Genomic DNA, 13,991 nt, shown 5'->3' with positions numbered 1-13,991 from the left:
TTCGGGGATTCTCATATAAATATCATTTTCAAGATTCCCATATAAATATGCAGTAACGACGTCTATTAGACGCATATCTAATTTTTCATTTACTGCAAAACTCACAAGATATCTAAATGTGATAGCATCCACTACAGGTGAATACATTTCATCATAATTAAATTCAGGCCTTTGTGAAAATCCTTGAACTACAAGTCTTGCTTTATACCTCACAATTTCCTTTTTCTCATTTCTCTTTATCACAAATACCCATTTATATTCTATTAGTTTTACACCTTCAAGTGTTTGGACTACAGGTCCAAAAACTTTTTCTTTTAACCAATAAATCCAATTCAGATTGGATTGTATCTTTCCACTTTGAACAATCATTTCTATACCGATATTCATCAACCGATTTAGATTCATGATTCTCATCAACTTCTATAATATCAAGTGCTACATTTCATTAGACTCCAATTAAATTTTCTATGATTTCATTTTCTTCAGGAGTTGGCTCTTCAGGAGCAACCTCTTCAAGAGGTTGAATTTTATCATGACATTTATTTAATCTCCGGAGTTATTTGAAATCAATTTATACCTTATTTAGATAGGCCGGCCTTAAATTTATTTGTAACACTTGTACATGTCCTTCAGGGACATCAATTTTAACCAGAGTATTTCCTGCAGAAATAGTTGATTTAATGGCTCTTCTGGAGTCGATAAATATATCTGACAATTGATTTGCAGTTTTCAGCAAATGAATAATTTCTTGAACTTCCAGTTCACGTTATTTTGTATGAGGATCGAGGAAATATAATTTTTTTTAAATGATTTCCTTTCGGTTGATCTTTTCCTCCCCCTATTGTCGGGAATCGTAACTCATCAAAATAAATAAATCATTTAATAGATCACCCATCAAATATTTTACGATATTTAATCCTAAAAACTGATTCATACCGACATAAAAATTAAAATTTTTTTTGGAGCCATATATAATATAAAGGGGGTATGTATAAACATTTGTCGGCTCTCAAATATTTTCACTTTCGTTAAATCATGTATTCATTGGGATCAGTAAACTTCTGGTTTACTGCAGGTGATAATTATAAATCAAATGAGAATGAAGACAACTATATCGATAACTATTTCTCTCTCGAATGGTTATTATGATATAATTAACCTTTATCTCATTTGATTTCTAAACATGATCTCTATTGTTGTCTCATTTAATATCTCAATTTGATATCCATTTCAACGGATATTCAAATTCAATAAATTTTTCGAGACATGATAAAAAATAGTACTTTATTCATAATAAACTTTTCTCCTACAGGGAGAAATATAGTAGTGGCTCTTCTGGAGTTTTCAATCACTTATACACTACAACTGATTGTATTTATCTCTCTCATTGGAATATAGTGTATATAGTAGCACTTATTAATGAGACACATATCATTGTCACCATAATTCTTATGGGACAAATATCATCACCATAATTTTTTTGATCCCAAATATTTAACATTCATTTCTTCTTCAGGAAGAAAAGCTAATTACTATCATAAATTAAATCAAGCATCATACACCTTCAGGGTGTTTAAAGAAATTGGCCATGTGAAGATGCGATTATAATTTTGATTTGTCAAATGTACTTCAGGACATTTATCTTTAGGACCTTTATTTTCTTGTCCTTATCATTATTATCCCACTTCAAGTGGTAATTTTTTCTCTTGTCATGGTAAAAATATATATTTACCAAAATCATAGTCATGGCAACAACCATAACTAATAAATTGAAATTTAGTCGCATTCACTTCTGGGAATGGACTAGAACTAGCATGCAATAAGTACAAAATACTTCTCAAAATTTCTCTCAATATTGCTACTACAGGAGCATATTCGAGAAATCAATTGTGGAGAGTATTATTTTTAATATATCTTATGAGTAAAATTTTCTCAACACAATTTCAACTGAGAAGTAATTCTAAACATTGCATATTTATGTTCTTGTAGCCACAGGTAAATTTATCATACCAGGCTTTTGAAATAATGACCATCTTCTAGTGGCAAATATTTTCGTTAAACAACGACCATCTTCAGGTGGTCGAATCTTTTTCTTTAAGTATTTCAAAGGATAAGTAGATCCTCAAATATAATTGATTTTTTATAATAATATCTCCAAAACTCAATGCATCAGAATATAATTATTTATAACAAATAATTATAAAGATAAATAAGTAGAATTAAAAGGAGAAATATTACCTCAAAGATATCAAACAATATATGTTTGTGTTTAGTGGTTGTTCAACAGTAGGTACTTGTATTTTGCGATAATTCAAATATTAGCCATAAGAAATTGAAATAAGTTTTTGAGTTAGAAATTTACCTCAGAATTTTCTTGAAGAAATATGGACAGAATTTCGACAAAATCTTGTACTTCACCTTTGTTCAAGGTAGAGCCCCCGTTTTCACCTTTTGCTCAAAAGTAGAGATTTCGTGCTGATAACGTGTTATAAAACTAATAAAATAAGCTACTATAATATCAAGTGAAATATTGGAGAAAGAAGTAGAGAAATGGAGAGTGATATTCTTATATTCTAATAAGATACAAAAGTCATTCCAAAGGGTGTCAATGTACCTCTATATATAGGTACTACAAGATTAAAAGAACAATCAATCCTATTAAACACCCACTATTACAAGAATATGAAGAAACCTATGAAACGGTTCTTCCACTACATGAATAGATTTATGGATTGTAACTTCTATACATAATGTAACCATAAATCAAGAATTAATCCTCTTGGGAATACAAAGGGACATCCATACTTTTAATTGTTTCATAACAAATTACATAATAAACAAGCATATTAATCATAGCAACCAACTGGTTCTTAGTCTATATTATTATCAATTTTGAGCTCTTGACTAATTTTCTGATTAGCTTTCTGCAGTTTACATATTGGATCCAATTCCCGTACGGGTGAACATTTTTTCGAATTAGATAATAAGTTAATTAGTTTTTTTTCCAAACCATTTTTTAGGGTTAATTACATCAACCTCCCTTGAGGTTTGGCCAAACTACAAATTACTCCCCATGATTTGAACAAATAACAAAATGAACCTTTAAACTCATAATTCTATAACAAACACCCCCTTCCCGTCAATTAGCAAACGTTTGACTGCTTGTTTTGATTATCCCAGCAAAACATATTAAGTGAATGCCCCAAGTTACCCATCCTTTAAAGTTACAAATCCCTCTTTCTTTTATTTTCTTTTTTGTCTTCTTCCTCTTCATTTTATTTGTCAAAAAAAAATCAAAACTTTAAAGTCGTAGAAATGGCAGCGGCGATGGGACGGCGCCATCCGAGACACCGTCAACCACTACCAAAATCGATGAAATGACATCCAAGAACTAGTCTTCTGGCATGCAACCCAGTTTCCTTTCTTTCCTTTTAGTTTGTTTTTGTATTATTCATCCTTTTGTTTTCTAAGGCAAAAGAAAGTTTTTCAAACTACCATAGTCCTTTGAACTTTCCATCTAAAGTTCATCAATCCGATAAATACACAATGCGTGTCAAGAACATACTATAATTTTAGATCTATCCCAACTATTAAAATAAATAGAGGAAGTCAACCACAAATATCATAGACAATACAATCTGGAGTATGAGTATGAACAAGTTTTATTAGCCATCGGATTCAAATTTGCAGCAAATCCAATAGATAATTTTTTCTAATGAGCTTTCAAATGGAGAAGATGCATACAGATGAAGGTGGAAGCAGGAAAGTTTTAAAAACCCAAATTAGTGGTACATGAAAGAGACAGGGAAGGAAGGAGATGGTAGTAGGGGCATTTATAGTAGTAGAAAACGAGATAGCAATTGAGAATGGAGAGGATGGAGATTATGGATGAGATCCAACTCTTTCTTTCTTCATATATCTTTATCTAATGATTTTTCTGATTTCTGATTTTTATTAAATTTATCAACTACACAAGAATTCTATTTTATTTAAGTTTTTTTTTTTTTTTGCATTTTTCTTTCTTTTTAAGTTTTTTTACTAAAGCATTTGCATGGAGGATAATTTAGCCATTTGACCATCACTAACAGTAGGATGCTAACAGAGTTATTGCCAAGGGAGGTATATGTTATTTATCCAAACTACAAGGACTATTAGGTAGCTTCGCTAAATCTCAAGGGAGGTAAATGTAATTAATCCTTTTTTTTTTTGACTTGTTTTCTTACTGGCGTATTTACAACGCGGTATCACATGCTATTGCTCTGGGCGGCGGGCCACATTCCATCGCAGCTGTATTTTGGTAAGACATTCGTTTCATCAGTTTATGTCCAAAATTAGGTCACAAATACAAGAAAATTAGATATAAAAATTAAGATAATGTAACCACAATTCATCTGTAGGCCTTATTCTCTACTACTGATTTTGTAAAAAGTTGATTTTAGAAAATCAAAATTAAAAGCGCTAAACTAGATATTTCTGATTTTCAACTTTTTTAGACTCAAAAAATCCAAATCAAGATTTGAAAAGCAGTTGAGAATACAACAAAATAACTTTTTTAAAATTAAAATCTAAAATCAAGTTTTAAAAATAAGTTGAGAACAAAACCGCACAAATCTATGTGAATTATACAATGAAAAGATTACATAAATAATTTGTGATGAATTGTAACCTTCTTCAAAAGATTGTACATCACCCCCAACTGATTACTAACTCAATCGTTTCTACCCATTCCCCTGTGCTGCTTCAGTTAAGGAAGAAGCCTCAAATAAATATTTGAGGACTGCTAAAGTAAGAATTTCGCAGTTCCATAAATTGGTTTCAATTTTCATTGAGAACAAGTACTCAAAAAACTCAAAATTGACTGAGAAGACTTTAATTTAATAGTTGAGATTGAAGTTTCAAAATTTAGAGGGGTTAAATTCGAATCCTAATTTTTCCATCTGGCAACTCAAATGATTAAATCTCATCCTCTCCGGCTAAAAAATTATTTAAAAGAAAAACTCAAAGTTGAGTGCAATGTTAGAGAATTCCAGGGGCATCATCATTGCCCTGAACCTTGGGGCAGTGTCTTTATCCAGATAGCAAACCTTTTCGTGGCGTGCCCCAATAACAGAAGAAAATACAGAATTGATGCATGTGGCATTTGGTTTGGTGGGCGATTTGGTTTATAATTCTTCATTCTCTTACTTTTGAAGATCCAAGCTTAACAGACGCTTTTGATTGAAAAACGCACATTAATTATTACTTCTAAATTAATCACTGTAGGTATAAGTACAACTTGGCCAGGTTCTTGTGTTCAATATGAAGGTACTCGAGAGTTCTGATGGGGTCTAAACTATAAACTAGACAAACTCATATCGCCGTCTGCTTACAATTAACACTTTGTCTAGAAGTTGGAACAGTGCAATGATCCCGAGCCTTAAGTATTACATCATTTCGTAGTTTGACTTTGAAGCTTATTATTATGTAAGCGAAGTTTATCATCAACTAAGCTTGAGGTTTGGGATATAAAAGAATCTAATCAAATCGAATATTTTAATATTTAAATTTATTTCTATTATTTTATCAAACTTGAAACTGAATCCAAATTTGATTTGTTTATCTATCGACTTGAACTTAAATGAATTTTTGTCGAGACTAACTCGAGCAGTTTGAATTTTTTATCTATAAATTTCAATTTATGATAAGCAAGCCAAACTTGGACTGAGTTTGAAAATTTTTCGAATGCAAAATGTTATTCAAACTTGGTTTGATAGGTTGATTAACCAAATTCGAACAAATGCTTATGAAACGAACTCGATTTGAGTTTCAAGTAGTTTAATTCATTTTTCAATACTATTTAAAATTTTAAAAAATTTAGAAATTGTAGGTTTATTATTTCTAAGTGTGATTTTAGTCTAATTTTATACAAGTATTAATAAATAACTCTTTGTAAGTTAGTTTTGTGCCAAATAATAAGAGTATCTTGTATATAGTATCCCATCATGAAAGCGTTATGCACTATATATCTAAAAGAGATTAGTTGTAACCTTATAATATGAAAAGAAAAAGATTAAGAAAAGCATCGAGTTTAGACAGTTTAATTGGGATACGTCTTTGTGTTGTGCCCTTTTACTTTTCGCGAACATCTTGATTGTTTCTTTCGTAGCGGCCACGGCAGTTCCAGATTAGGGGAAAACCTAACAAAGGCAAGAAACTAAAATGTACAACTTCATTTCTTGGAAACTTGAATGGGACAACCAGATTTTTCATTTAAAAAAAGGGATAATTTCAGCTCCCTCAAAGTTTTTTTGACAATTATACTTAAATACCCTCTAATATTGAAAATCACACTACCCTCCCTTTTCAAATAGATATGATCAAATGTCGCCATCGGTAGTTTCCAAATGACCAAATTGCCCTGAAAAAGCAGTGCATTTTCTGCTATTGAAAAAATAATGAGGAAACGAAATTGCATCAAATATAATTTCTGTCTACTTCTTGGCGCCAATTTGCTAATCGCATAAGAACTTGAGCCAAGATGTTATATAGTATTATTATTGTGAGAAAACTAATCTGGTTTTGATAAGAGAGAACTCCAAAGATCAGAATATCCTCGAATTAGTGATCATTTACCTAATGTGAAAAATCAAACTAATTGTCGTCTTCCGCTGCTCACTTCTTCTTCTTCGTTGCCATTATACCACTTGAAATAGTCACATTTGGCACAATAGAAATATAACCTATCTAGATTTCTTTCACTTTCTGAAATTCTAATTGTTGCATTGCATTCTCGGCCACAAATTTTGTTTTTGATGCTCAATGATGTTCCTCCATGAATTAAGTTCCTATGATAACTTGATGAAGACCCACTTATTCTTCAATTGCCGTACTAGTTTATGCATACCTCTAATACTTGATGAAGGTTATAGCTCATTTCACAAAAGAATGCTTTCCTTGAAAAAAGGAATCCATGTTTTTCACACTTTCTCTAGTTTATATGCCGCCAAGATAGAGTCGTTGTAATTGATAGTGCAACGGCTCTTCTTGATTTTAACAATCAAAAGTTGCATTTTTTATATATAGTCTTTGTTGTCCTGAGAGAAACATTGGAGGGCTAAATTTTTTTCCTTCTTTTTATTTTGTTACTTTCATAAAAAAAAAATGGTACTCCCTCCGCCCCACTTTGATAGTCATGTATTCCTTTTTCATCTGTCCCAAATTGTAGTCCACTTTCCAATTGAAAAATGTAGTTATATTTTAATTTTCTTAAAATACCCTTATTCAATGTAAGTAGTTGTTACTATAAACCTATCCCATTTAATGAGAGTTGATTCTTTTTTTACAATCAATTCAAGTTCCCATAAAGTTGTACCATATTTAATGTGAGGGTATTTTAGGAAAATAGCAATTTAAATTTACTTTTCCAACAAAATTAACTACTTTTTCTTAAACTGTGTGAAAAAAGAAACAGGACTATCAAAGTGGGACGGAGGGAGTACATAATTTCTCCTACATACATTAAGAGCAAATTTGGTAGAAATTTATGTGTCAATACTTTTTCTTAATCTTTAAGGAAGTTTTTCCTAAGAAGGGCCGAAGTAGTTATAAGAACAATGTCATTCAAGGGGAGGACAATGTAATTTCCAATATTAGAGGATATTTAAGTGCAATTGTTAGAAACTTCGAGGGTGGTTTTCAAAATTATCCCTTAAAAAAATAAAAAGTTGTCAATTTGCCACCCCATACCACCCCCAACCTGCCTCCTGGCTCTCGGGACTTTTTCTTAATTTTTTAAAAATAAATTTATTATAAGTTCCTAAATAAAAGATGTCAACAGACGAGTAGACATCTCCCAACTAACTCATATATCTTGAATCTTCCACTTCATAATAGGGTTTATCTAACTTTTTGACTAGTAGAGGTTTATGCAAAAGCAACACTAATGTGCTAATTAATATTGTGATAGGAATATGTCTATGTATTTGGTACCCTTAGCGCACTAAAAGAAGTGGGTTAGGGTTAGGTGCTTCTTTTATACAAAAAGATTAATTTTCTTTGCAAAGTGTTGCAATTCAGGTATTAATTTTAGACCTTTAACAGTCACCCCGCTCTCTTTTTTGTGTACTTATCTAATATTCTCAGGGCACCACACAGTAAAAATCCATTCTAATATTAAGGTACTATTTAAAAAGCTAGCTGGAATACTTAAGCGAGTTCCACGTAATACTATTTAATATGCAAAGAATCGGTTGCTTAGAATCATCTGTATTCTCAAAGTCCAATCCAATTTTCTTCAACTCGAAGTGTATATTTTTACCACACTTTTCCACCTGTATATGAGAAGTTTAGGCCTCGTTTGGGTTGCAAGTTTTTAAAATTTTTGTAAAATGTGTCGAAAAAATAATTCTACGAAAACTCGCAATCTAAACAATGTTACATTTTACTACACTGCAATGCTCATAGCCATTAGGTTCTTATCTAGTAAAGAATTAGAAGAAGTCTTTTTTTTTCAAGAAGAAATATTTTTTATTTTCTACCTTTTGTACTTCCACACAATTTAACATTATAAACTATGTTTTAAAAAAATCTAGTTTCCTTTCAATCAACACGTACTATAAAAAGCAGCCACCAAGTCATTTTAGGTTGTGTTAAAGCTCGCTTGCAGTTATGATAGAAGGAGAATGTAAACATTTTGGCTGCATTAGAAAGCTTTCCACAGTTTATATCAAGGTCACCAGCTGCCTGAATTCCTACCAGTTAATTGAGCTCTTAAAAAATCAGACTAATGTAAAAAAAAAAAAGACCTTTATTTTTTTAGTAAAATTTTGATTAGTGTTTGATACGTGTAAATATTAGACCACTTATGTCCTCTATAAACCAAAACAAGAAAAAAGAGAGATAAAAGATTAACCTGAATAATCTAAAATTTCAAAATTTAAATTTACATACATGCTTGATGGTAGTGATCTTTTAAAGTATATAAACAAAGAAAACTGCTTTGGAAATTGCTTGGGGTCAATTGTCATTTGCCAGCTTGTGTCTCCACTTGTAACTTACCTCATAATGAAAATAAAAAAAATTAAAAGAGGAAAGGGAAAAAGAAAAATTATATATATACACACGCGCGCGCATATATATATATATATATATATATATATGTAAAAGGGCCTTGTTATATACATTTTTTTAAAAATATTTGGAAACATGTTTTTTTTTTTTTTTTCTGAAACATGTTAGGCAACACTTGTTTTCTCTTCCATCTTACTCTTGGACTTGTCCCACCTCTTGAAAAAGACTAGCCAACCAACTCAAAGTCTATGGGGAGGTGGCACAATACTGTGATCGAATTGGTTAAGTGTACTAAATTTAGACAATGAAATGACCTACTAAATGCGACGCTTTTGTAATCCACATGTTTTTGGCGATTTTGACCCGCATAAAAATTTTCAAGCTAATAAATTAAAATTGTTTTAGTAGGAAGAGAAGAACCATTTAGCCATAGCCCTTAAGTGGTAAGATTTGGTTTACAAGTCAAATTAGTATATGATTAGTTGACCCTTTTAGTATTTAATCGATTGCGACTGAATAATCAAACAATCTACATGTAGATAATCAACTTGGAAGTTGTGAGTAATTCCACTTTACTCCCTTAACTTGAAAAAATAAGAACTTTTCCACCTAAAACTAGCATTCAAATCATTCTAATACAAATTTTGTTTGCAAAACCAATGGAAAAACCATATCACCCTTTAGGTGAGATACTGAGTGTGCCAAAAGAAGGGGAAAAACAACGTCATAGGAAACAAATTAGCCATATAAATCGCTATTAAAAGTAGATTAAAATAGGAAAGTATCTTTAAAAAAAAAAAAAGAAGAGTAAAATTGATCTTGGTAGGGTATTGGCCTTCTACTTTGCATGTAAAATGATCAAGCATTCAATCAGTTGAAATTATCTACTGAATAAGGTTTATTGAGTAGATGTAAGTACTGGAAGTTGGGAAAAGGAAGGTTTTCATGCTCCAAGAACAATAAAAAGCGAATTGAGGTAAAGATCTTTTGCAAAATAAATATTTGTTGTAGATCGAGTGTAAAAGACAAGTGTTTGACAAGGCGTGCTTATGTTACAATTTGTATGATGCCATCTTACAATTTGTTACAATTTTTTGAGTTCGCATTTTGGCGAAGGTGTCTCTTGTATAAGGGCAAAGTGAAAAGAGCTTTGAACATAAATGTAAATGTATGTAGTATGAAACCGAGTTTCTTTTCATTTCAAAGCTTTGACCATTCAACTCAATTAGCATAGTCCGTTTGGATTGTTATTTTTTTTAGAGTTTTTATAAAAAATATATATTATAACGATTTGATATATGTAAAATAAAATGTTAATTAAAAAATATATTTACAGAAAATGTAAAACTTTTTCTATAGAAAACTGCAATCTGAACAAAAATTTGCTTAAAGACAACTCAATTGGAGAGTAATTCAAGACTACCTGACAAAGATTTATGTTAAACTTTTGTTACACCTTCCCTTAAAAAAAAAAAACTTTTGTAACACATCTGGTATACCAAAAACCAAAAATAAATAAATACATAAATAATCAAACAAACAAAGCATACCAAATCTAATAAGAATAATTCCTCCGTTGAGGTTTATGCTAATATCACTTGGCACCTTTAAAGTTTCAAAAATATTACTTACTTTCCTATTAGTGACATGGGATCACTACAAATTGACAAAATTGCCCTCACATTATAGTAATTCTTTAGATAAAAAATGGAAGAGAAAAATCAAAATCACTAAAATAAAATGGCTATTTTAACTTTTTTTTTTCCACTTGAGTCATCCCACTTATTTAACCGTCCTACATTAACTGTGTATTAAATTATCCTTGAAAATTATTTAAGCAAATAAAATCTAGAAGAAAAAATCTAAGTTGATAAAGACAATGGCTATTCAAATAATTATTTTTGCTCTTAAATAATCCTCTACCTCCAACTTTCTTAATCCTCCAGCAACAACGTTATATTAAATCACCCTTACTTCTCTAACATTTGTTGAAGCAAAAAAAAAAAAAAGGGAAGAGAAAGTACCAAAATCCATGAAAAGAATACTATTATAACAACTATTTTTGCACTTAAATATCTCTTTCCCCCATTTTTAATTCTCTAATGCAAACTTTATATTAAAATACCATTTTATTCTAACAATTATTTATGCAAAAAAATTTAAAAGATTATAAATCGAAGTGCCTACTCTAACAATTATTTTTCTATATAAACATCTCTCTCCTCTATTTTTTTTAGTCTCATATGCAATCTTATATTGGATTTTATTCATTATTCTAATAATCATATAGGCAAAAATAATCTAGGAAAAATCAAAATGAAAAAAAATACAATTCTAAGAATTATTGTCGCACTTAATACCCCCTCTCCCCTTCTTAAATTTTTTTTAAGTCCTCCCATGCAAATCTAATATTAAGATCAATTTGATAGAAAATTCAAGATAAGACAATACAAAAGGGTCGATTTGGAAGGAAAGTATATCTCTCTCCTTACATGATTATTATAGGAATGCTTTCAGGATATGGGGGTAGGGGCCAGGGGTGCTGTCGACTCGAGCTCGAGCTCGAGTAGTGCACTACTCGAGCTCGAGCTCGACATCAATTTATGGAACTCAAGCTCGAACTTGAGCTCGAGTTTAATTAAATGTAATTAATTCAAATCAAGTTCAATCGAGCTTATTCGAGTTCAATCAAGTCTAATCAAGCTTAAGTAATAAAAATTAATATTTTATATATAATTTTAAATAAAGGATATTATTGACATTTTACAATAATAAAAATTAAAATATATATTACAAAAAACTCGATAGAGCTCGTCGAGTATCATATTTCCAAGATCGAGCTCGACTCCCCGAGCAGCTCGAACTCGAGATCGAGCTTGGTCAATCGAGCTCAAGCTTGAGCTGCTGACCAAGTAGCTCGCGAGCTCGAGCCGAGCTACTTAGTTCAGCTCCAGCCCTAGGAAGGAGGACATTGTTACAAAAGGTGTGATTCGAGGGGGAGGCAAGTGATATTTCAAAAACTTTAGAGATACTAATTGAATATTAGCATAAACCTCAGGGGGAGACTTCTGAAATTATTCCAAACTAATACTACGAAACAACCAAGGGATGAAAACTAGGGGCTGACATAAGTTCACCTGTCATTGTTCATGTCAAAAACTCCAAAATGCACTTGCAGCCGCAGCACCCAGAAAGGCTAAATCAATCATAATTATTTAATTCTACAATTTCTTGATTCAACGAGTAGTAGCTTTCTTCCCACGCGCCATATTTAATTCCACTATATCCAACCCCAAAAATGGTCCATAGCCCATACATATCTGCTTGGGATTATTATACTAAATAGCCAGGAAACTCCAAACTCTCTTAACTCTGCAAAAAAAGAAAAAAACCTTCATAGCAGATCAGCAAGATCAAAACCTTCATAGCAGATCAGCAAGATCCATCCAAGATCAGATTTTTTTCCCCTGAGAAGAAGGGACTGATTAACTAGTCCGGTTGCTTAATTATTTGTTTTGTTCTGAAAGAGATGCTGCACTTTTTCTTTGCTGTGGCTTTCTCAGCAGCGCCCCTGATCCTTTATGTCCCTCCAGTAAGAAGCTTAAATTTGTTTCTGGAGACCATGGAAGATCTTTGGAGGGAATCAAGTTTGTATACAAATGGGGTGTATCCCCGTGTACGGTATGCTTGTTCTAGGATCTTCAATTGTATGCTTTGTATCACTACTAGGTGAAGGAATAAATGACTAAAGTTGTTATGGTTTTTGTTTGATGATCAGAGTAGAGGGTTGTTTGTACATAATCTTTCTGGCCTTTTCTTTATGTCATTCGGTTCTGATTTTGCTGTTAATTTCTTCGTTTCTTGTATTGGTGTTGTGGGCTGTAGTTTCCATAACTTGGTGTAATAATGAAGCCGTTGCGGCATCTTTGTACAATGGTAGTTGTATGGAAATCCAAGAGAATCAATAAGAGTTTGATCAATCGTTTCAAAATTGTGTGTGTTTTCTGACTGAATCTGGCTGTGATGCTATCTTGTTTTTCCGGGCTAATTTATGCTTATTGCCCTGCATTAGAGGGCATCATTTTTGGCCTAATTTGCCCATCATGTTATCCAGGACATGAATTATGGTACAAAACTTCTTGTGTTATCCAGGCATTATTTTGTGTAATTGCATCTGACAATTATTAAGGTCTCAATCTCTCAACAACATATTGCATTGGAAGAAATTACTGCCACATTTCAAAGTATCAAATCTATTTGTGGTGCTTTGCAGTTTGGACTGAGGAGAAAGCTGCATAGTTTGTTTATACACACACACACACACACATATATATATATATATATATATAAAATACATTATGTCATTTTGGAAAAAGAGGTGGGGTTTGTTGCTTAACACGTTACCGTTTGGATTAACAGATGATTATAGTTTATAGTGCCGTCTGTATGCAAAATTTCAGATTCTCCATTTATACTAATCATGTAAGTGTGGACAAGTTTGTCATTAGTATTTGGCTTTGATTATTTATTAATTACCATCGAAAGACAACTGCTTTGGATGTGATTTTGATATAATTGTTACCTATAACGGGTAGGTGGAGATAGGAAGAAACAAAAGGGGTCTAAAGATTGTTCAAAATGTGGTTGGCATCCTGGTAAAGTGGATGACACTGTTGTCATTTCTAAAGGAAAAGCTCTGCTTTTGGACTTTGTGTGTTTTTGGATCCAAAATGTTTGAAAAGGGTCAACACATTTTGTGGAGAATTTCTCATTAGATAATCAATTTCTTCCTGGAGTTTCGCTTTGTAAAGTATCTTTACTCCAACATCTTTTGGACCGATCACCATCATGAGGTATAATCAGGGTAATTTGATTGGAATTCTGGGCTTATTCATCCCAACTCTTGAGGGGCTTTTGGTTCTATTGGATTCTCCTCTTTTAGA

The 13,991-nt window shown here is 31.8% G+C and overlaps 1 protein-coding gene across 1 annotated transcript in view; it reads left to right on the top strand.

Moving 5' to 3' along the window:
• Positions 1–13,347, top strand: part of LOC113728871 (uncharacterized) — a 61,149-nt gene extending 47,802 nt beyond the window's left edge. Inside the window, exons 3-5 of the mRNA XM_072077494.1 lie at positions 12,612–12,729; positions 12,827–12,929; positions 13,322–13,347. Of these exons, the coding sequence (XP_071933595.1) occupies positions 12,612–12,729; positions 12,827–12,929; positions 13,322–13,347 (247 nt within the window). The remainder of the gene's footprint in view (positions 1–12,611; positions 12,730–12,826; positions 12,930–13,321) is intronic.
• The last annotated feature ends 644 nt before the right edge of the window (positions 13,348–13,991 follow it).

The sequence above is a fragment of the Coffea arabica genome, chromosome 2e (assembly GCF_036785885.1).
Source record: "Coffea arabica cultivar ET-39 chromosome 2e, Coffea Arabica ET-39 HiFi, whole genome shotgun sequence".
In the NCBI taxonomy this organism is placed as follows: Eukaryota; Viridiplantae; Streptophyta; class Magnoliopsida; order Gentianales; family Rubiaceae; genus Coffea; species Coffea arabica.
Note: the sequence above shows the minus strand (reverse complement) of the source record. Positions and strands in the feature narration are given on the sequence as shown.